This window comes from Mauremys reevesii, linkage group 2, assembly GCF_016161935.1.
Source record: "Mauremys reevesii isolate NIE-2019 linkage group 2, ASM1616193v1, whole genome shotgun sequence".
Lineage (NCBI taxonomy): Eukaryota > Metazoa > Chordata > Testudines > Geoemydidae > Mauremys > Mauremys reevesii.
In genome coordinates this window covers 263637651-263662328 of record NC_052624.1, presented here as the reverse complement: position 1 = coordinate 263662328, position 24678 = coordinate 263637651, and the positions used below count along the sequence as shown (strand labels likewise).

The window sequence follows — 24678 nt, the reverse complement described above, 5'->3', positions numbered from 1 at the left end:
GAGATGCATTGGGACCTTAGTGAGGAGGCAGGTTTGCAGCTTCCAAACCCCAGTCCTGTAGAAGGCTGGACCCTCTGCACTGCTCCTCTGGGCCTCCTTCCAACTGAGATCACAGTTTCTTCAGGAGCTGTGCTCCCATTGGTCATGCATTCTTGCAGCAGTAATTTAGTCAGATATTTGCTTAGATATCCACTACTTCTAGAAGTAGAAGGGACTATTGGGTCCTAAACATTTATTATTATAGCTAATAAAGGTACGTGGCATGACCCACCATCACCTTACACATCCACAAAGAATTTTTAATGAAGTTATTTCAAATATGTGAATTAAGTCACACACACTGCTCTGGTTTACAAATAAACCAAGAGTATAATTATAAACACCTGATTTTCATAGGGTTTTTTTTTTGCATAACCCTGTACCCTTCTTGTGTTTTCCTTTTATTCTGTCACGCCTGGGGTATGCAGCCATCTAGGTTCCTGCTAAGGTGCACGCCTGTGCTGCCACACAGGGCGACATGAAAGGCCGTGCCCTTAACTCCTCCTGCCCCGGAGCTGCTGCGGCAGGGAGAGGTGCCCTTCCCACAGCCCCAGCCCAGGTGCTGCTGTGGGGAAAGAGGGCTGGGGGGAGTCCTCTTTCCCTGGCTCCACCCCAAAGCCCACACCCCCAGCGAGAGCCCTTGCCCACCCAACCCTCTGCCCCATCCCTGAGCCCCCTTCCACACTCCAAGCCCCTCAGCCCCACCCCTGCCACACATCATCTCCATATTGGCGCACATAGCCAAATTCATTCTGCACATGGATGGGAAAAATTAGAGGGAACATTGGCAGTCATCCGGAAGTATCTCATGCATCTGAAGAAGTGAGGTTTTTTACCCACGAAAGCTTATGCCCAAATAAATCTGTTAGTCTTTAAGGTGCCACTGGACTCCTTGTTGTTTTTGTGGCTACAGACTAATACCGTTACCTCCTGACCCTGAAGCATGTAGCACTTACTCATACACATTTTATCCACATAATTACCAGTCACTAAATCATCTCCTCTAAGGTCTTATGTAATGTTTGTAAGCATTGCTAAGAACTGACTACAGTATGTTTCTTCAGAATATGTGTGTATTGTAATTTTCTAGCACCAGTTTGTCTGTTCTATACACATCTATAATACCTTTACTGTAATATCTTCCTCTTTGAGGCAATCAGGCAAGTTATTTATTTAGCATTAATATTTATATACTTCTCTTAGATGGGAAAAGAAAAGGAAACCACAAATATACCATTGGCCAAAACATGTCTACCACTCCGTTTGCTACCATATACTGGCGGCCCTTATTTTCTGAAACAAAATGTGCCGCTAACAAACCTATTCTGTTGCCCAGATCTAGACAGTGAAAAAATAAGACACAAATATTTGTGTCAGAGGGGGGTACAAATTCAGAGATAAACCTAGGCCCCAACCCTGCAATCAGATTCACAAGAGTGGATCCTTCCATTCATGTGGATCCCCACAGATTTACAGGGGTACGGACTGTCTTTATTTTCTCTGGTAGCATCATGTACAAATAAGTAACATGTTATTACTATAGCAGGATGGCTTACCCCCTAGGGTGGAGAACCTGCTGGTAAGCCAGCCCTGATTACAGAATGAGCCCCAGCTATATAGATGCTACAGGGCTCCTGCAGGACCCCAAGTCAGCAAGAGGGAAATTCAGGAATCTGCAGGAAGTCAGAAAGGCTCCTGGAGGGAAGACACTGATATCTGGGGGCTTGAAATCCAGAGCCAGAAACCTGAGGTTTTGGCCTGGGAGTGGCCTACCAAAGCAGGAAAGGCCACAGGCAGGAAGGTCTGGGAGTAGTAGCGTGAACTGGAGCATGCTGGGAGTGAGCAGGCTTCTGTAGAAAGACCTGTATTGTGGGGTTTCCCTAAAGACACAAAAGGCAGGAAAAGCCCAGGAATGACATGACAAGAACGTAAAACTGGTGGACTGTGTCTTGGGACTGAGTTTTATTTTGGAGCATTATTTATGTAAATAAACTTGGATCCCTGAGAAATGGTGGTGAATGGACAAGAAAAGCCTGTGCAGTGTTTATTTAAGAAGCCCTTTGAGGGGAAAATCATTGGCAGGTAGGGTGACCAGGTGTCTGGTTTCTGACTGGAACACCCGGTCGAAAAGGATTCTGGCAGCTCTGCTGACCAGGCTATTGACTGTCTGCTTGGTGGCGCCGCAAAGCAGGGCTGGCAGGCTCCCTGCTAGCCTCTGTGCCGCACAGCTCCCAGGAAAAAGCGACATGTCCCCCCTCCAGCTTATACACATAGGGGCAGCCAGGGGACTCTGCACACTGCCCCTGATGCAAGCACCATCCCCACAGCTCCCATTGGCCAGGAACTGTGGCCAATGGGAGCTGTGGGGGCAGCGCCTGCAGACAGGGCAGCACGCAGAGCTGCCTGGCCGTGCCTCCACGTAGCAGCCAGATGGGGAACTTGCCGCTGCTTCCGGGAGCTGCTTAGGGTAAGCTCCCGGAAGGACCACTTTGCACACACACCCCTGCGCCCCAGACCTGATCCCCCTCCCTCCCTCCAAACCCATCAATCTCAGCCCAGAACACCCTCCTGCACCCCAAACCCCTCATCCCCAGTCCCACCCTAGAGCCTGCACCCCCAGCTGGAGCTCTCCCTCCGCCTGCACCCAACCTCTGCTCCATCCCAGAGCCCCTTCCCATACCCTGTACCCTCAACTCCACCCCCACAGCCCAGAGCCACTCCTGCATCCTAAGCCCGCCCATCCCTGGCCCCACCCCAGAGCCCACACCCCCAGCTGGACCCCTCACCCCTCTTGCATCCCAAGCCACTGCCTCAGCCTGGAGCCCCCTCCCACACCCCAACCCCGAGCCAGCCCAGTGAAAATGAGCAAGTGAGTGAGGGTGGAGAGAGCGCGTGACAGAGGGAGGGGGGAATGGAGTGAGCAGGGGGCAGGGGAAGGATGGTCGGTTTTGTGCGAGTAGAAAGTTGGCAATCCTATTGGCAGGGCACCACAGCAGCACCCCGGCCATAATGGGTGCATGGGAGGTGGCTGACCCCACTACAACTTCTGCAGCAGTGGTGAGGTGAGTCTCCAAGGGCCAGATTTTTAAACACATTTAGGTGCATAAAGGTGCAGAAGGGTCCCTAATGGCATTTCCAAGAGAGCCTAACTCAGTGGTTCTTAAACTTCTGTACTGGTGACCCCTTTCACATAGCAAGCCTCTGAGTGTGACCCCCCCCCCCACACACACACACACAATAAATTAAAAACACTTTTTTATATAGTTAACACCATTATAAATGCTGGAGGCAAAGCGGGGACAGGGTGGAGGCTGATAGCTCGCGACCCCCCCATGTAATAACTTCGTGACCCCTGAGGGGTCCCGACCTCCAGTCTGAGAACCCCTGGCCTAACTCCTATTGCCTATCTGCCTCTTTAAGCACTTAAGTACCTTTAAAAACTTGGCCCCAAGAGCTGAAGCTAAGATTCCTAAGCTAATTGCTAAGAAAATGTATACATACCAGTTCAGAATAAGAACCAAAACCCATGGGCCAGATCTTCATCTGATGCAAATCAGCAATGCTTCACTTACTCTGGAACTGCACCAATTTAAACCAGCTGAGGATCTGGCCAGAAAGTAACCTAAAAAACCAACTACAGTACTAGCTATGAAAATGTCTTCTGAACTAGCATCTTAAAACTGAAGAGGATTCCTAAACATTCTGCTTTAGTACTAATTATTTTCTTAGTTTAACTGCCATCAATATACAAATTTAAAATACAAACTGATCTTAATAATAACTGTTAGTCTGAATACTTGACTTTGATTGAGATGAAATCAAGGAACTTTGGTTCTCATCTTAACGGCTCCCGGATCAAGCAATGTTTTCAAAATTATGAATGAAAAATGTTAAACCAGCATTTTAAATTATTTGCTGAAAATTTGAAGAAAACTTCTGGCCTACTGCTATTACGTCTTTCTGATTATACCACTATCAGACAATCGTCTGTATTTCCTGAATCACAAGTTATGTTAACAGTGAGAATTGGGAAGCTTTCAAATTTTCTTCTTTATTGCTGTGTGTGATGCATAGGAATTTGGTCAACTGATCCAAAATTTAAAAAAAAACTATAAAAAATGGACTGTGTTAGATCCAAAGTCTTTCTGCATTATTCCAAGAGACTACAAAAACCTGGATCTTAATAGAGGTTTATTCTATCCTTCTAACTTAATCATGTTTATAGTGCCAATCATATTTGACACACTGGACCAGAAATCCATTAAAATCTGATTTTAATTATTATTCCTCTTCTGGTTTTGCCTTTTAAAACCTCTTTGCTGACTTGCTGTCACCTTCCCCCGAGTCCTCAGATAGTACAGCCATGACCAAATTAGAAGACCCTAAACAGAATGGAATAGAAAGCTGCCCTGGACTGTAGCAGTCTCAGTAAATATTGCAAGGAATGCTAGATAACTCATTATTCCAGGCCTGCAATACTATTTACATATAGCCCAATTCCTAGCTGAAACAGCAGAGCTGAGCAGCTGTGACAGGCTGAAAGCAGGAGCTTTTAAGAATCTAATTAAAGCACACACAAAACCCCTGCATTTCCCAAATGTCTGTGGTTTAGCAGGTCTGACAGAGGTATGTGTGTGCACTGATAATGTGGGTTTAGAGAGGATGAGGCACACAAGTTCACAGAGGTTGCAGTTCTGATTCCTCTATCACTTACATCAGGTTTACACCATTGACATCAGTGGAGTTACTTCTGCTTTACACCAGTGGGAGACCAGAATCAGACCCTACAGGATTGCACCTGTGCAACCAAGAGCAAAATTTGAGCCATTGATTTAAATGGAGTTCATCCAGATGTACACAGCTGTGAAGTAAAAAACAAACTGTCCATTTAACAGCAATTTCCTTAAATACAGGAGCAAAGGAGTTTCCCCTTTTAGAGTCTGTAGTAATGTCTGTGCGGGAGGAAGGAGCTATCTCCTACCGTAACTGCTCCCCAGTGAGCAAGACCTCAGCCATGTGCTCCAGCTCAGCAGCCTTCTGTTGCATGCTGCCCATGTCCTCCTCCATCGCTGCCAGCCTGCCGGGGACAGACAACACAACAGGGCTAAGGGGGGGCTGCAGCTGGCTGGGCTGGGTTAATATGCTCGTTAAATGACAACTAGGTTAGGTTAAATGACAACATGAATACATCCCAACCCCTCCCCCACCCTTATTAAAATCCCCTTCCTTCCCTGCAAATTCAGTAACTAAACAGATCCGTCATCTGCACCGCACACATCTTTAAAGGGAACATTTCAGTCCAGTTCCAGCCTCCTGCAGGATATGCCTCGTTTTAATTAAGTCCCATCGATCGGTTAGTTTGATTGCGTTTCCCAGCGCTGCGAAGCTGCATGGGTGGGTGGTTTTTATTCTGCAGCACATCGCTGCATGGCTACTTGTCTGGCTTCTCAAACTAGAGCGCTGAGCTTTTAAATGCCTGCATGCAATTTGTTTCTGACAGCTCAAAGGCAACACGCTTTCCGCTCAGCTTCCCTTTGCAAAAAGCCTTTCTTCCCCGCCTGCTTATTTCAAGGGACACTGCGCCACTGCCAGTTCCTAACAGAAGCTCCACGCCTCACTTTCGCTTACCTTTGTGCAGGTCACCTTTCCCTTGTGGAGATAAAGAAAGATCCCACCAATTTCCTTGTTACTGTGTCACAGCCAGAGAGAGAGACACATGGTTGCAGCAGCAGCAGGTCCAGCCAAGCCAGCAGCGTCCCCCTCTGTCTATCACATCGCTCGCTACTACTTCTCCAGCATGGAAAAGACTGAATGTCACAGCCAAAGCCGTAGCACCCAAGGTTGGGGGGCGGAGGCCCTATGTTTATCACAAGCGACCTTTGAGACGGCAGCGTGCAGCCCAAGCTGCCGAGCAAGAGCAGAGGTGTTCTGAGGACTCAGGATACAGCTAACACAACAGCCTCCCCTGCTCCCCACCCTCTTGCAAGGAAAACTCCAGCTGTTCCTGTCCTCGCTCTCCACACAAGAGTTTTTCCTTCCCGTATTTCTTTCTCTACAGCAATTAAAAATAAGGGGGAGGAGGAGGGGGGGCGCAGAAAAAATAGACTGATCCTTTAGAATCAAATTCCCCCGCCCTACTCTAATTTTGCCTTGACCCCTTGTAGTGAGTGCAGAGCTCCCAGTGTGATCCTCCTCCTAAGTCACCCTAGAGTTTTCCTTCTGAGGCTCCTGCAGCTGGTGTTTCTTTCCCTTGCTCAGTGCAGGGGTCTTTAGTGTCAGAAGGAAATGGAGAAAGAAGAAACCCAGCCAAGAGTGCAGAATTGTGCTAGTCTGTGCTGCAGTACCCGGTGCCTGGCAGAAAGTACAGCGCCGCTCAGGTTGCACAGAATGTACCTTGGCAGCTGTCCTTGGGTATTTGCAAAGAGGCATCGGAGTCCAAATTCTGAGCACTCCGGTCTAAAATCTCTAGCACTTTGTATTCCTGGTCATCTGTTAGGCAAACTCTAAGTGGGGTATCTATCAGAAACAGCTCCCCAATCCCAGTTCTTTGCATCCCCAGTCAAAAGAGGGTGCTAAATTCCAACAGGTACAGAGAAACCCACAGAAACTTCCCAAATGGGAAACAGATTTCAAGTGCACCTATAGTGCATTTTGCAGAATCTGCCTTTACCCCACTCACCTAGGGTTGCCAACTTTCTAATTGCACAAAAAGGAACACCCTTGTCCTGCCCCCCCCGAGGCCCCACCCCCACTTACGCCAGTGCCCCACCCTCCATCGTTCGCTCTCCCCCACCCTCACTCACTTTCATTGGGCTGGGGGTTGGGGTGTGAGAGGGGGTGAGGGCTCCACCTGGAGGTGCAGGCTCTGGGGTAGGGCTGAGGGATTTGGGGTGCAGGAGGCGGCTCTTGGCTGGGGCCAAGGGGTTTGGAGTGCAGAAGGGGGTGCAGGCTCTGGGAGGGGGCTCAGGGCTCAGGGAGGGGGTTGGGGTCTGTGAGGGAGTTTGGGTGCAGAAGGGGGTTCCAACCTGGGGCAGGGGGTTGGGGTGCAGGTGGGGGTGTGGAATCTGGGAGGGAGTTAGGGTACGGGGGTTCCGACCCGGGGCAGGGGGCTTGGGGTGCGGGCTCCAGCTGGGCAGCGCTTACCTCAGGCAGCTTCCAGTCAGTGGTGCAGCAGGGCTACGGCAGGCTCCCAGAAGCAGTTGGCATATCCGGCCCCTAAGCGGAGGCACAGCCAGGCGGCTCTGCACTATGTGCACTGCCCACGCCTGCAGGTGTCGCCCACACAGCTCCCATTGGCTGTGGTTCCCAGCCAATGGGAGCTGCGGAGCAGGCTCTGGGGGTGGAGGCAGCACACTGAATCATAAAATATCAGGGTTGGAAGGAACTTCAGGAGGTCATCTAGTCCAACCCCCTGCTCAAAGCAAGACCAACCCCCAACTAAATCATCCCAGCTAGGGCTTTGTCAAGCCTGACCTTAAAAACCTCTAAGGAAGGAGATTCCACCACCTCCCTAGGTAACCCATTCCAGTGCTTCACCATCCTCCTTGTGAAAAAGTTTTTCCTAATATCCAACCTAAACCTCCCACACTGCAACTTGAGACCATTGCTTCTTGTTCTGTCATCTGGTACCACTGAAAACAGTCTAGATCCATCCTCTTTGGAACCCCCTTTCAGATAGTTGTAAGCAGCTATCAGATCCCCCCTCACTCTTCTCTTCTGCAGACTAAACAATCCCAGTTCCCTCAGCCTCACTTCATAAGTCATGTGCTCCAGCCCCCCAGTCATTTTTGTTGCCCTCTGCTGGACTCTTTCCAATTTCTCCACATTCTTCCTGTAGTGTGGGGCCCAAAACTGGACACAGTACTCCAGATGAGACCTCACCAATATCTAATAGAGGGGAATGACCACATCCCTTGATCTGCTGGCAATGCCCCTATTTATACAGCCCCAAATGCCATTAGCCTTCATGGCAACAGGGCTCACTGTCAACTCATATCCAGCTTCTCTTTCCACTGTAACCCCTACGTCCTTTTCTGCAGAACTGCTGCCTAGCCATTCAGTTCCCAGTCTGTAGCAGTGCGTGGGATTCTTCCATCCTATGTACAGGGCTTGGCACTTGTCCTTGTTGAAACTCATCAGATTTATTTTGGCCCAATCCTCTAATTTGTCTAGATCCCTCTGTATGCTATCCCTACTCTCCAGCGTACCTACCACTCCTCCCAGTTTAGCGTCTGTTGTCAGTGGCTACCGGTGTGGTACTCTGCTTTCGTTCGATGATGATAACAGTCGGCTGTATGCATGTTCCCTCTGTGTGCTGCCCCGGCTCTGCACAGATAGCTGACACAGCAAACCCCGAGAGAACCCCCAAAGACCACAGACTCTAGTAAGGTACGAAGGAACCTGAGCCAAGTTTATTGTCAAATGAAGCACAGTAATAGTTTCCCGTAGACTCTACAAGACATACTACGAATTTGTGCCCCCTGGCAAGGGACCGACTCAGTCAGTGGAGGGACTTTCCACTGCCCCCATGGCCAGACAAAGATGTGCACTCCGGGACCTATTTTTATACAGTTACAGGGCAGATTACTCATCCTGACTGACATATTGAAGTACAGCCCCTTGACTCATGGGGGGGGGGGCTGTCTCCCTCTTTAATCATGTCGGTTAAAGCAAATCTATCCATCATGTTGTCCTTTTGACCCTGTCTTTAAGATGCACCTGCCTGTTCCTTGTTATCTCTGTGGAGAGTTCTGATGCCATCTTGGCACAAGTTCCTCTTATTAGCACTTATGTGTGGATGCACCTGCTTCTAACAACCCTCTTCTCGCCAGCTTCTGTGAGTGGGGCTTGTCTTTGGCTCACAGGCCAGCTTTTGCTTAGCAATGCCTAGAAGTACTTTGGTTCAGGCTTCAGGCCTCAGACTGGGCTTTTGATACAAGAGTTTATGTTTCAGGGCCTAATCTTACTACAGTGTCATCTGCAAACTTGCTGAGGATGCAATCCATGCCATCCTCCAGATCATTAATGAAGATCTTGAACAAAAGCGGCCCCAGGACCGACCCTTGGGGCACTCCACTTGATATTGGGAGCTTCCCTGGTCGCCCCTATGCCTAGGGGCCAGACATGCCGGCCACTTCCAGGTTGCTGCACAGAGCCAGGGCAGGCAGAGAGCCTGCCTTAGGCCCCCTGCGTCACCAACTGGACTTTTAACAGCTGCCATCGAAAACCGGACGGCTGGCAACCCCACACTCACCCAGTAGTGTCCATGCCCCAGAGGGAGACATGACTTTGGGAATTTCACCACTGAAGCCTGACAATGCTTCATATGTAAATACTCTATAAAAATTTCACCTGAATGCTCTTTAGTTACATGATATTCCTTTTTATTCCAGCCCACTTTGGGAGGACGAACCGGGCAGTGTATATTTTGGTTTCTTACATTTTCATAAATTCATAGAGTTCCAGGCCATAATAAACCATGTTGATCATCTAGTTTGACCTCCTGCATAAAGAATTTCACCCAGTAATTCCTGAATCACAGCCATATAGTATGGTTGAGCTAGAACATATTTCAAAAGAAGGTTTCTTATTCTAAATTTCAGAGTATTTCTGTGTAAGATGTGTATTTGGCTGACTTTTTGTTTTTAAACTTAGAAATCTAGGAGAATGTCATTTTCTGTTCAAAATTATCTAAGGATTACGTAGTTGCATTTTTGTGTGTGTACACCTGACATCCAATTTATCACTTGTTACACATGTAAATTGAAAATTCTTACACTATATATAGAACATTACTGCATGGATGGGAAAGTCTGGGGATATCATGTTAGAGTGCATCCCACTAAATATATATTCCAACATTATGCATTTGTATAATTTCCTCAACATTCTAAATGGGTAAATGTTTAAGCAGGTAAAATGTGACTCTGGGATTAATGAACTAGCTTCATCCTGCAAACAAGAAGCTCAGAACACTAAGAATCAAACTTTGTGATTAAGAACTTGAGTATCACCTATCAAAGGAGGGGGTTATTTTCACACAGGCAGTAGTGGATACTGCTTTGCCCTCTTTCTTACTTTCACCATCAGCTCTAAGGGTTGGTGTGAGTGGGCATACGTACAATCAGTCTTGGGGAAAGCTCAGAATGATGAAGACATGTTCCAGGCACGTAGATAGAACAGGTGGAGATCCATGGGTGGCACTGTGGCAGAAAGTGCAACAGATGGGAGTGGTGTGATAAGTAGAGCAACTTTTTTAAATACTGTTCAAGGAATACTGTTTTGCAAACATTTATTAGTCTGTGACTTTCTCACAAAGTGATGGGTACAAATATTCGTGTATTTGTCATTTCTGCTATGTGATTAGTCATGTGAGTCACATAATATTGTTTCTCTTTCCCCTGAGTGGATGACTAGAGGTACATCAGGACAATGACAGAACAAACCATTAAGGCCTTTATTATTTAATGGAAAGGATGGGGGAGCTCTTTAGAGAGAAAAGGCATCAGATAAATAGGGTTGAGGAATTTTAAAACCATTTTAGTTTTTCCTCTCCTCTTTTTCCACAAGAGCAAGCATTATGTGGACTTCAGATTTTAAAATACCTGGTTCCTCCCTCATAGAGGAAGAGAGAAAAATATAAACCAAATTTGTGGCTTTTCAGCTTTACTTTTATTTTAGCACTGATATAAAAAAAATCCAAAACACACACACCCGCTTATTTGCAAAGAATACAGTCACCTATCATTGTCTCATAGCTGGCTAATTTTTCAAGTTCCAGGGGTCTGTCAACTCTCTCCTCCTCATTTCATACTGAATACAATACTTTTTACCATGCTCAGATTGCATTTATTGGTGTTCATTTGTTAGAACCTTCAAAACATAGTTAAGACAATATAGTTTTCCCACTAAACAAGTCCAAACTAGTCAGACACATCAGTGCTTATGTGATTAAAAGAATGGAACAGATCAGGTTTTTAGGCCAAGCTGTTTTAGACATGTGACAAACCACAGGAAAAGTTAGGAAACTTTCAAACCGAGAAACTGGCTCGTTTTAAACTTCCCTATCTCTAAAATATACTTTAAGATCAAAGTTCTTGCAAAGGTCATCAATAGCAGATGACAGTTTAAATCTTGTGCTGATTTGTTATCCTTTTGCAAAGTTAGAATTGAGGTCCTAGTTATTTTAAATTCTTACACTTCACCCCTCACCATGGTAATATCTGAGCTCTGATTGAAATAGAGTTTTGACAGGAAAGATAGTTTGATCCTTAGCTGTGTAGCAATGAGTGTCTATCCATAAAACAGATAATTATGTATATTAGCAAGGCATGTACTTCTTTTTATATTATTAATTAGTATTATATGATACTTAATTTTCTCAGAGACTGCAAGTGGTGATAAATTTCAGAAAAGTGGCAAAATACTACACGTGGATCCAAAATTGCAGGACAGAGATACAGAGTGTATATCTGTGTATGTGTATGTTTTATACTGATGCTCTTGAACTTTTAGAGGCAGATTGTCAGCTGATTACATGCTATTTTCATATTAACATGACTGCATGCTTCACAGAGTGTTTATATTGTTGTGAATATCATTAATTAGATTAGGCACATTTTCCTGACAGTTAATCTATTAATAGGTTAGAAAAAATAATGGTTTAGTGCAGATAAACCTGATATAGACTTCTTAAAACTGAATATGCTATAAATATGATTTCACTGCTATTGACTGCTTTGCAAAGTAGATGGAAGGCTTTTCCAATGGAGAAGAAAGCTACACCCTTAAGTGTGCAAAAACTAACCAGTTTGGTTGATCCAGTACATAGTCATTGATCAAGGTAAAGGATTTCTTGATGAAGCAGCATTATAGAAACCTATTCTAACCTTATAGTAAATTCTAATTAATAATGTAAAAATCATGTTTTGCAGACATTTTCTGAAGTGACTGCTGGTATCTGACATATTATTAAAAAACAAACTCTATCCTCCTTCCCATATTGATGAGTGACATGCTAGTCCATGCCATACCAATTATTTTGACTACTATGACCTCCTCACCACTAGTTTTCCTGATACTCATATTTTTACCCCTCTGTCCATCCAAAATGTAGCAGCCACATATTCCTGGCCTGTTTATAAGATGATTACTTTGCTCTTTGAAGCATTCCACTGGACTCCCCTTATCCATAGACCAAGTTTAAATACTACTCAGCCTTGCCTTCAAACAACTGTGTTCAAACGTTTCCATTCTCCCTTTGCTCTGCCAATTATGCCACTTGTTTCTTCCATTCACGTCTTCATACCACCTTGCATTAAATGATCTCCCAAATCCAGAAAGTCAAGGAAATCAACAGAGACATCAGAAAGCAGTCTGCCAAATATGGGGGAGATGCCTTAGAACTAGGGCCCTACCAAATTCACAGCTCTGAAAAACACATCATGGACCATGAAATCTGGTCTCCCTCGTGATATGTGGTCTTGTGTACTTTTACCCTAGCCTATACAGATTTCACAGGGAAGACCAATGTTTCTCAAACTGGAGGTCCCGACTCAAAAGGATGTTGCAGGGGCGGATTAGCCACTGGGTGGATGGGGCATAGGCCGAGGGGCCCCAGCTGCCAGGATGGGGGAAGCCCCTGCGCTCCAATCCGGCTTTGCGGCAGCAGTGCTGGGCCATGGAAGCCCCCCAGTGGCCTCCGTTCCTGGCAACAGCCGCAGAATGCGGGAAGCCCCACCCCTTCCCCAGTGGCCTCCAACCCCATCTGCAGCCATGGAATGGGGAAACACCCCCCTCTCCCCATGGCCCCAGACCTCCTCCCCAGCAGAAGCCAACTAGATGGGGGCACCCCATCCCCTTCCCAGTGACCCCCAACCCCATCCCCACCAGAGCAAGCCCCTGTGCCCAACCTGCTCTCTGGCAGAAGTGCTGAGTGGGAGAACCCTCAGTGCCCCAACCCTGGTCCCCCACAGAAGTGTGGGAGGTGACAGGGGAAGTCCCATCACCCAGACTCCCACTGCTGCCCTGGGACTGGAGAAGCTCTTACTCCCTGCTGCAGCCCTGGAGCCGTGGTGTGCTGACGAAGCTTCTCTGGTCTTGAGCACATAGTTGGGGGAGGCAGAAAGGAACAAAAGGGGTGGTGGGGATGGAATGTGGGGCATCTTGGGAGAAACATGGACAGGCCCTGGGGAAAGGACAGAAAGGGGTGGGACTGTGAGTGGGGGCACAAGCAGAAGGGGGGAATGGGGTCAGGGCCACAGGCAGAAGGGGTGGGGTGGGCCCCCCACTTGCTCCACCCCACTGCCCCAGGAAACCCTAATCCACCTCTGTGGGGGGGGGGGGGAGGTCACAACATTATTGTAGGGGGTCATGGTATTGCTATCTTTACTGCTGCACTGCCTTCAGAACTGGGTGGCTGGAGACCAGTGGCTGTTGGCTAGGAACCCAGCTCTGAATCAGTGCCCTGCCAGCAGCAGCAGCATGGAAGTAAGGAAGGTGATACCCTACTATGCCACCCTTACTTCTGAGCTGCTGTTGGCAGGGTGCTGCCTTCAGAGCTAGGCTCCCGGCCAGCAGCTGCTGCTCTCTTGCTGCCCAGCTCTGAAGGTAGCGCCACCTCCAGCAGCAGCCGAGAACTAAGGGTACGTAGCAAGGCATGCACTCACTGCCACAGCACCTCCGGCGGGTTACCTCAGGAATTAGCTCTTCCAGCTCCAGAGCGCTTTCTGCTGGCTGGTGTCTGTCTCTCCTGCTATAGCTACTGGTCTTACCACTGGCATCAGTGTAGGCCCCATGTCCCTCCTGGCCCGTGGTGCCTCTTCTCGGCAATACCCGAAGCAATACCTCCACACTCAGGGGTCCTCCCCTCTCCAGGGGAACCCGAATCCCCTAATCCCACCTTGCCTCAATGACCTACTGGCAGTCTTCATTTAGCCCCATACCTCAGGGGCAAACTGCAGTCTGAAGTGGCCATTCATCAGCAACAAGAGGGTTGAACTAGCTTCCTCTTCCTTCCTTGGATGCTTCCCCACAGCCCCAGGACCTCCTCAGGCCTTGAAAGCAAAGCCTCAGCCTGGGAGTTCACCAGGCTGGAGCTCCTTAGCTCCTCCTGCTCTTCCCAGCACTGCTCTGTCCAAGGTACCCCCTTCTGCTTGAAGGCAGCCAATCTTTCCCTCTCCAAGGCTGAAAAGAGACTGGCAGTCTTCTGGCTCTGCAGCCCTTTTATAGGGCCCAGCCTTCTCTGACTGGCTCTCAGCCCCAGCCCTCTCCAAGGGCTGGCTTTTAACCTTTTCGGAGACAGAGCGGGGTGGCTGCCCCGCTACAGCATGGCTGTGATGGGTTGGGTCACAGAAACCACCCTGGGACTGCCAACTGATGTGCTGAGAGTACCTCTGAGCCTGTTTTCCCTGCCAGCTTGGGACTTCAGTACCTTGCCTGGTTGTGCCAGACACACTAACCTGGTACAAACACAAACCCAGGTCTGAAACACGTCCCTCAAAAGCTGCAGGCTTAACTGAAAACAGCTTAAGAAGTGCTCCTGTCTCCAACACCCAGATACCCCGTTCCCAATGGGATCCAAACCCCAGATAAATCAACTCTCTATATAGCTTATACGAGGTAAACTCATAAATTGTTTGCCCTCTATAACACTGATAGAGAGATATGCACAGCTGTTTGCTCCCCCTGGAATTAATTACTTGCTCTGGGTTAATTCATAAGTAAAAAGTGATTTTATTAAATATAAAAAGGAGTATTTAAGTGGTTCCAAGTAATAACAGACAGAATGAAGTAAGTTACCAAGCAAAATAAAATGAAACATGCAATTCTAAGCCTAATACAGTAAGAAACTAAATGCAGATAAATCTCACCCTCAGAGATGTTCCAATGAGCTTCTTTTACAGACTATTCTCCTTTAGACTGGGTCCAGCAATCAGTCACATCCCTGTGGTTACTGTCCTTTGTTCCAGTTTCTTTCAGGTATCCTTTGGGGATGGAGGGGCTCTCTCTTAAGTTTGCTGAAGACAAAATGCAGGGGTGTCCCAGGACTTTATATGGTTTCTCTCTTGTGGGTGGACACCTCTCCCTCCCCCTGTGTAGAATCCCAGCTACAAGATGGAGTTTTGGAGTCACTTGGGCAAGTCACATGTCCATGCATGACTTAGTTCTCTATAGGAATGTTCCCAGGAAAGCTCAGAGGTGGATTGGCATCTATCAAAGTCTACTGTCAGACTAAGTGTTTCTTGATTGGGCACTTACTGAGAATAGTCTTTTCTCAAGAAGCTGGCCAAATGCTTCACTGAGGCTACTTAAAATCAAACAAGTACACAGCCAATATTCATAACTTTGAATACAAAAATGATACATGCATACAAATAGGATGAATACATGCAGAAGAACATAACCTTTGCAGAGATATGTTACATGGCATATCTAGCATAAAACATATTCCAGTTATGTCATATTTACACTCATAAGCATATTTCTATAAAGCATTATGGGGTGCAACATCACAGTGGCAATACTAAGATCCCCCTACAATAACCTTGTGACCACCTTCACACAACGCCCTTTTGGGTCAAAGCCTGCTACAGTTACAACACCGTGAAATTTCAGGTTTAAATAGCTGAAATCACGAAATTTATTATTTTAAAAATCCTATGACTGTGAAATTGACCAAAATGGACTGTGAATTTGGTAAGGCCCTACTTAGAACATTTGAGGATTTTTTACAATTGCCCAGATGTGTTTTTCTCTGACTATGTTTATCTGATAGTGACTATGTTCAATCTGGATATACAATTATGGTTTTTGAGGAGCAGGGAGTTTGGTGGGATGCCAGCCAAGCAGATGCTGCCATGATATGTGAAATCACAGTCCAACTCTTTTATTAAAGAAAACTGTAAGCTACAGCCATAAGCAAACAGCATTCCACAAAGCTAGAGTTTCAGCTTTGTCTCCCTAATTTACCAAACAAGGACCATTCCCTGTCTTTAACGCAATACAGCACAGAGACATCTAGAGGCTGAATGGTATGCTAGACATAAAAATATCACAAGTTGCTAGCGGCATCTGGTGGTACAGCATAGTCTTGCAGATGTAAATTTTGTCTCCACTTTGGGCCAAGGTTGTGGGGAGAGGTTAGTAACTCTTTGGTTACTCCTAGTTCCAAGCGTAATTCAGAGCTCACTTGCACATACTCATGTGTAGCCATGGTAGCATGTCTGTGTGAAGTGCATACCCACAGGGTTCAGGAGGGTTTATACTTGGCATGGCTAGTCCATGTCACTGCTGGTTGTTCAGTGCTGCCCGTGCTACCTTGACTACCCTACTATTTTTAGCACACTAGCTCATTGAGCTAGTGCAAGTATTTCCATGAAAAGTGGAAGTCACACCCCCAGCTCCATGTGTACACATACCCTCAGAACGAGTGGGGTCAGTCAACGCTATTAAGACAATATCCACCAGTGGCTATTCTTTTTGGCCTATGGTGCAAGTTTGTGTCCAGGTCTGGGTGGGCAAAACAGTTATAAATGTCCAGCTGTTTATTTGGTCAAAAGGTAGTTTAGGGTCAGAATAACTGGTCATAGCCAATCCTTTACCACAAAAATTACAATTTCATCCCTTTCTGTTGTTGCTATTATCTGTTTAAGGTTGGTAACTGACGTTGTAGCCTTATAAAACATCCTTATTTTATGAGGTATCTTTTTTTCAAGTGGCCCCTGGGATACATCACTGTGCATAATTTAAAGTGCTAAATATAAAAAATGCCCTTAGCAGCAGCATGCATACAATTTGTTATCCCAGGTGTTTATGTAAGTATGTGCAACCTACTTAAAGAGAGGGGTTACTTGTATTTGCACCCCCATGGTCCAAAGCCATCTTGTTGGATGATGGGTAGGAGAAAAGGGGCATAATTAGGAGCTGTCTTTTAAATTGGCACCTGTCTGCCAGGAGGCCAGCAGAAGAATAGATCTTCCCCAGAGGGAAATTCAAACAGCCAGGGATGGCTAATAGGCTTTAAACCACTTGCAAGTAGTAGAACATTGGGGTTATTTACGTTAAACACAAGTGAGCACTTATATTAGGTGAGCTTTTGCCCCAATTCACTGAGTTGCTTTTTAAAAAAAAATATTTGTCAAATAAATTGTTTTTACTAGGTATGTGTTAAATCAGTCTGCCACCATATAGTTATTTTTGGAAGCTATCTAGGAAGGGAAATGTAAATTAGAGATTTGTTATTTGATGTTCAAAATGGGGCCGGGGGGGGGGAGGATGGTGGTAAGTGAGGCTACAGGTTCTTTTATGAGAGGAATCTTTAAGAAACATAGAAGTATTATGTTGGGAGTTCAGTGAAACCTCATTGAAACGAATGGGCTTAACAGCCACTCTTCATTCAGGATAAATGTAAGCAGCAAATAAGCTCCTTTTGGAATAAGATAGCTGAAACACAGGAGCGACCACACAAAACACAAGGCACACGCAAAGCTAGCTAAGTACTGAGCTATGTGGACAGAAGGGTTTCACTGGAGGGCTGAATGGAAACACAGAGGGCTGCGCATTGTTTTTGGTGGAACTGTGCGCACACGCACAGGCAGCATGAAGAGAACACAACAGAAGCAGACAGAGAAGGCAGGCAGAAGCCAAAAACAGCCAGAATCACACTTGTAGCATGATGCTAGGACTGACCACTTTTGGGATAGAGTGCGGGCTGGCTGGCAAAAGAGGCTTGGAATAATGAGCAAAGAAACTGCCTCCCGTTGATTGATTCCGAGTGCATTCAGAGAAACATGACTTTTTACATTCTTTGTAAATAAATAGGATTGCATCAAAGAAATACCTGGCTCCATCATCAATAGGGCCCTACCAAATTCAGTCCATTTTTGTCAATTTCACAGTCATAAGATTTTAAAATTTTAAAATTTCATTATTTCATCTATTTAAATCTGAAATGTCACGGTGTTGTAATTTTAGGGGTCCTGATCCAAAAAGGAGTTGTGTGTGTGTGTGTGGGGGGGTGTTTCTCAACATTATTGTGTGTGTGGCGGGGGAGTTGTGGTATTGATACTCTTATTTCTGCACTGCTGCTGGTGGTGGCACTGCCTTCAGAGCTGGGCAGCTGAATTGCTGCAGGCCAGGAGCCCAGCTCTGAAGGCAGAGCCACGCCAGCAGCAGCGCAGAAGTAAGGATTGCATGGTATAGTATAGTATTGCCACCCTTACTTCTGCACTGCTGCTGGCGGGGCGCCACTTTCAGAGCTATGCACCCTGCCAATAGCCACCATCTCCGACCACCAGCCACCACACTCCGGCCATCCAGCTCTGAAGGCAGCACAGGAGTAAGGGAGGCAATACCATAGCCCCCCTAAAATAACCTTGCAACCGCCCTGCAACTTCCTTTTGGGTCAGAGCCCTCAATTTGAAAAACATTGGTCTCCCCCATGAAATCTGTATAGTATAGGGTTAAAGCACCCAAAAGACTAGATTTCAAGGTGGGAGACCAGATTTCACTGTCCATGACATGTTTTTCATGGCCTATAACCATGAGTTTGGTAGGGCCCTAATCATCATTTTTTCCTAAACTCCTCCCAAAGGAAACAAGCTGCAAGATACTGAACTGGCTAACTGCTTGGGTCACAAGGGGTAACAGAAGCTATAGAAGATTGGAGTTTCTTATCTAAATAAAGTTTCCTATTTCATTGTATCTTTTCTGTTCTGAGAACAACTTGCAACTAGGAGTGTTTGGCCAGCATTCCTGGTGTCATAGCCCAGTTAGAAGTTTACTGGGGAGCTACAGACTGACAGAAATTTAATAGAACACGCCTACAAAACAAGATTGGTACTGCATTGTGTTATGCTTTTTCCTGTAAAAAGGATCTGATCAATCCTTCTCTCTGTTATTTTTTTAGTATCATTCTTAATTTGTGTGATGATCTATTACAGTGGTTTTCAACCTCTAGTCTGTAGGCTATGTCAAAGGGGTCCGCATCTCCATTTGAAATTTTGTAGGGGTCTTCAAATGAAAAAAGGTTGAAAATCACTGATATATTACAACACAGTCCACAATTGCAGGCTACCCAGTGCATCATTGTTTCCTCAGCGAATAGGGCAACTGACGGAAGAGGGCTTACCACACATGCTTTAGGGGAAAAGACTGTGTATCCTAGTTTATGACGAAGACTCTGTCCCCCGAAACCTACTAGCTGCCTGAATTGTCCTGGTTTTTCATTTTGTCAGTCAAAACATTTTTTTCTTAACTATGAAATGTTGGTTCAAGATGTATCACTACACAGAGTAGACTGTGCTTTTGTTGACAACAAACAGTCCAGTGGAATGTGTTTAGTGTTATGAACAGTGGTTGGGGAGAAGAGCCAAATGAGATTACACTTTCTTTAAGATCTTGTTTTGAACAAAGTGAGCGTTATTGACACTTGTTCAGTGATTCATGATTAACTAATTCAGATCACCAAGTTACTGGAGGGGAAAATCCTCCACTCCAAAAAAATATGCTTGAGTCACTGTTGAGACCGAAGCTGACAATAGTGGCACCAATGCACCTTGAAAAGAATGTACTCTTTTACAAGTATTTGGCACCCTATGATGTGTTGCCACAAGGGTCCTGCGTTTAGATTATGGAATTGGAAATATACTTTCATTTTTGCTGTGTCATCCACTGGTCAAGGTTCTTCTCATATGATACTTTACTCATTTTTTAATTTTCATTTTAATAGATCATGTGTTATAACATCTAAAATTTATAAATTAATATATCAGAGATTCACACATTCAGTCAAATCTACAAAAATCAATAGTGAACAGAATACTTGAAATTCATTGTATAATTAGGATTTTTACATGATGTTTACATATGTTAATACAACATTGCAAACAAGCATTTTTACTATGTCTGTTTAGTATTACTATTAATTATATTTTAAAAGGTTCAATGACTTGGAAGTTGGGGGGGGGGGGAAGAGTTGTAACTGTAGCAGCTGCCATTGGGTGGGGAGGGGGGAGGTGGTGTCCTACAAGAAGTCATACAGTTATTACTCCCGGGACTCCTGCCCCATCCACACACCCTGCTCCCTGTCCCCGACTGCCTCCGGATCCCCTCTGCCCCATCCAACCCCCCCCTTCCTGACTGCCCCCCCGGGACCCCTTCCCCCATTCAACCCCGTTCCCCCCACAACCACCCTGACCCCTATCCACACCCCTCCCCTGTCCACCACCCCGAACTCCCCTGCCCTCTATCCAACACCTCCCCCACCCCTTACCGCGCTGCCTGGAGCAGCAGTGGCTGGCCGCGCTACAGCCGTGCCGCCGGCTGGAGTCAGGCATGCTGCCACCGCCACTACCGCTGCCACCACGCAGCACAGAGACCAGATCAGGCCAGGCTCTGCAGCGGCGCTGCCCCAGGAGCTCACAGCCCCAGGAGATCATTGCGCCAGTGGTGGAGTGAGTGAGCTGAGGCTGTGGGGGAGGAGGGACAGCAGGGGAGGGGCTAAGGACTAGCCACCTAGCCCAGGAGCTTAGGGGCCGGGCAGGATGGTCCCACGGGCCGGATGTGGCCCGCGGGCCGTAGTTTGCCCACCTCTGATTTAAAGGCTTGTGTTGCCAACTCTAATGATTTTGTCAGGCGTCTCATGATAAGGATTGTTTTCCTTAACATCCCAGCTCCTGGAGTCAAATGGATATGTACTGATTTCAGCCTTCATTTTTAAAGAAAAATGAAGTTTCTAGCTCTCGTGGCTGTGGAAAAAGCATCAAAATGTGACCCCAGTGCACCCTAAAGGCTCAAAAAGCAGAAGGCAAATAAGAACACCAAATCTATTATTTTTACATAATCTCATGATTTTTGAGAATTTGGGATTGGCAATACTGTGAAAGTTACTTGAAAGTGTCTGTTTCGCTCCTGTGTAAGATCAGTTTCTAGTCTATTTTTGTAGTGCGGTAACACTCAGAGCCCCAGGCAGGCACAGTACAAACTCACAGGGCCTTGCCCTAGTAGCATCTTTCCAAAGTTAAATGATCTATTCCAAGCTTGGTGAACTACAAGAAGTGATAGAAAAATCTAATTATTTTTCTACAATTGTTTCAATTGTTGTATTCAACAGTTAGTAACAAAGTAAGAATATACATTAAAATTTTAAATCTAACCAATGTCCCTTAAGTCAGGGGGCTATGATGGGGGCTGCGGGAAGCGGCAGTCAGTGCATCCTGCAGCACACGGAAGGCCAGTGGGAGCTGCGATCGGCCGAACCTGTGAACAAACAAACCGGCCCGGCCCGCCAGGGGGCTTACCCTGGCAGGCCGCGTGCCAAAGGTTGCCGATCCCTGGGCTAGGGTAATCAAATCCCATATCTCACTCCTAAAGGTAACCCAGGATGCCAGGGTATGCCGTTCACCTATGTGCTGCTCTGGTTCCTGCAGAAATAATTGCCGGGTGCCGCAGCAAACTTTCCTACAGTGTGGGGAGAAACAAGGCAGCTCTCCCAAAGAACTTTCAGCAGAGGATTGAAGAATACCTACAGGAAAATTTCCTAGAGACCTCTATGGAGGATTCCCGTGACATCACTGTGTATATTAAAAATTTTCCGCCATGGCCCCACTGTGTAGATGGACAGGCACTGTTGTTTATTTCTGTCCCTTATCCCTCCTCTACCATATAACAAAGTACATGAGAGCTCAATTTCCTCTCACCATGCAGGGTCAAAGCAAAAACAACTTACCAGAGCACCCATCTCCTGCATCCTGTGTGCCGGAGCTGGAGTGTGGGGGCTGGTTAAACCCCTCTGGAGTGGAAAGGAGATGTTGACTTGCCGTACCACTGGACAACCCTGCTGTGTGCTCCACATCATCCTCCAATTCAACCTCCTCTTCTGCCACTTCCTTATCTGGTTTGAGTCCGCTTGCTGCTGGCTCCAGTCCCCCCCCGAAGTTTCCATAAGGTTCTTGGCAGTGGAGGTGGGGTTGCTGCCCAGGATGGCATGCAGCTCCTTGTAAGCAGAGTCAGGATGAGATCTACCCTGACATCTGGTGGTACATTATGAGGAGTGGGCAAAGGAATTTTAGGAATGTGCATTTGCATTGGTAAACCCACTCCACTTAGCATAACACACAGCAGCATGGGACAGTTATTTTCACACTGTGGAATTCCCAATTTCTTTGTTATTGGGGCAGGAAGGAAAAAAAGTGCTGTTACCTTAATTATGTGAATGAGGAACTATGAGACTGCTTTATGACAGAAATGACTCAACCTACATTAAATAGTACTTGCTAGACAAGGGACATGGGTTCCAAAACCCAGTGAAGGGAGAGAGGCTGGGGACTGGTGTGGGTATCTGATGGTATGGGCCCCTTTTGGGGGCCTGGAACACCAATTGCACATCCTCCTCTCTCCACCGTTAAAGAGCAGAGCTAATTTTGAATCCCTTAGGAGTCCATCTGGAGGCTGCTGACCTGAATTCACGTTGGCCCAAGGTGGCACTGGGGCTCCTCTACTACAAGCTGAAATCACTAAAAGAGCTAAGCTTACTGAGCTGAGATCACTGAGTGGGGGAGCCTGAAGATCGATCGCTAAGCAGCTGGCAGAGCGGAGCAGTCTGCAGCACGTTGGCGCAGCCCGTGGAACAGTGAGCAGTGTGGAGCGGTTCGCGTGGACGGCTGATGCGGTTCATGGGTTGGCTGGAGGAGCGGCACAGCTGGTGGAGTGGAGCTAGTCGTGGTGAAGGCTACAGCAGAACTCCACGGAGAAGCGGGGCAGTTGGCCCTGGCCCACATAAGGTGTCCCTTAACACTCTGTGTGTGCCCCCCCCATTTCCACCCAGGCTGGGGGGGGTAAAACTCTGCAGATAAACTTTTGAACTCTGGGGTGGCACTGACCAGAGACAGAGACTCTTGGATTGTGGACTTTGGGGTGATTGGACTTAAGACCCTAAGGGGGAGAGGACAGTGCCAAATGTACTTGGAGGTGGGTTTTTTTTTGCTTATGGTTTGTGTATAGTCCTGTTTGTGGTGTCTCTCCAACGTGATGCCGCATTGTTTCCCTCCTTTATTAAAAGGATTTTGCTACACTCGGACTCTGTGCTTGCGAGTGGGGAAGTATTGCCTCCTAGAGGCGCCCGGGGCGGGTGCTGGGTAATTGTCCCAGGTCACTGGGTGGGGGCTCGAGCCGGTTTTGCATTGTGTTATTGAAACGGAACCCCTGGATACTGAACCCAGCCCTTGTTGCTGCCAACTCAGAGGGGCAGAAGGGTTACATAGAAATGGCATCTCTTCGGTGTCACATCAAAATGGCAATTGGCCTCCCTTGCCTTCTGGTATGCCTGCTTCAGCTCCTTGATTTTAGCATGACACTGCTGCGTGTCCCTTTCGTGCCCCTTCTCCTGCATGCCACTAGCAATTAGCCCATAGGTATCAAAATTCCTATGGCTGGTGCGAAGCTGCAGCTGCACAGCCTCCTCTCCCCAAATACTCAGTAGGTCCAACTGCTCTGGTGTGCTCCATGCAGGAGATAGTCTGCTGTGTAAAGCCGGCATGGTCAATTGGGAAGATGCTGTGTGAACTGTGCATGCCGAGCAAACAGGAAGAGGAATTTCAAAAATTCCCAGGCCTTTTAATGGGGAAAGGGTGCATACCTGTGTACCTTCAGGGCAGCAAAGTTCAAACTGCTGGCCTGAGTGGTCATGATGGACATTGTGGGATACCTCCTGGAGGCCAATTAAGGTGACATAACCAAGTGACAGGTTTCAGAGTGTTAGTCTGTATCGGCAAAAACAGCGAGGAGTCCTTGTTGCATCTTAGAGACTAAAGGTGTCTACACTCTAACTATGTCACAAAAAGCTCTGTGCCGCTTGTCAAGGTGGTTTTACAAAGCAGGGGAGTTACATCATTGGGAGGAGCATTTTAATGTGTACACCTCCACTGTTTTGTTGATGAAAGGTGACTTTTGTCGACAGAACTGTTTAGTGTAGACAAGCAGGGGGTATGGTCAGAGCCCTGGTACTCCTGGGGACCCCCAATTTGGCCGGGGCCCCTGGGCATGGGCCCAGCTGGCCTGTGAAGTAATCCACCGCTGATTGCACCAGCATAACCTAATGTGTGAATTTAAGCCAATATTGTAAAACTGGGCAACTCCTGTGTGAACACTTATTTCTAAAAGTGGCTTTAGTTGATGTAGCTTAAGTTTGTTGGGATCGGGTTTAAATTAAACCAAAACAAACCAGTCAATCTAAAATGAGCGTGTACACAGAGGTTTGTGCCACTTTAACTATCTCATTTTAAAAAGGGATTTAGACTGGTGCAACCTTTCCAGGTAGACACGGCCTACATTTCTAGCCCTCATGGTTATGATATAAAGAAAAACTTGAAAACATGAAACAAATATAACCAATGCAGTGACCTCAGCCTCAGTCTGAACAGAACCAAACCAGTAGCACTGAGGGCACCAAACTACCCCATTTACTTCTACGGGGGTGTTAACTCCCACCCCACTGCTTTAGGGGCCTTTAACACCACCCCAGTAAAGTGTGGTAGAAGAATGAAGTATGCATAGTGAACTCATGAACCTGTGGAGATAAACCCCAGCTACTGGGGTAAGTATTGAGCCACCCTGTGCCACCACAGCCTCTCCGAGGGGGAG

At 46.8% G+C, this 24678-nt stretch overlaps 1 protein-coding gene across 4 annotated transcripts in view; it reads right to left on the bottom strand.

The window, feature by feature from the left end:
• DEPTOR (DEP domain containing MTOR interacting protein) overlaps nt 1-24678 on the bottom strand; it is a 133023-nt gene that overhangs the window by 97984 nt on the left and 10361 nt on the right. The window contains exons 1-2 of one of the 4 annotated variants that reach the window (XM_039521557.1): nt 21767-21787; nt 5021-5116 (exon numbers count right to left, since the gene is read on the bottom strand). In XM_039521557.1, coding sequence (XP_039377491.1) covers nt 5021-5106 — 86 coding nt within the window. In that variant the 5' untranslated portion in view covers nt 5107-5116; nt 21767-21787. Of the gene's footprint in view, nt 1-4753; nt 4967-5020; nt 5117-5667; nt 6223-21766; nt 21788-24678 lie in introns of those variants that run through there. The other 3 variants (XM_039521556.1, XM_039521555.1, XM_039521559.1) reach the window with 3 other exon arrangements.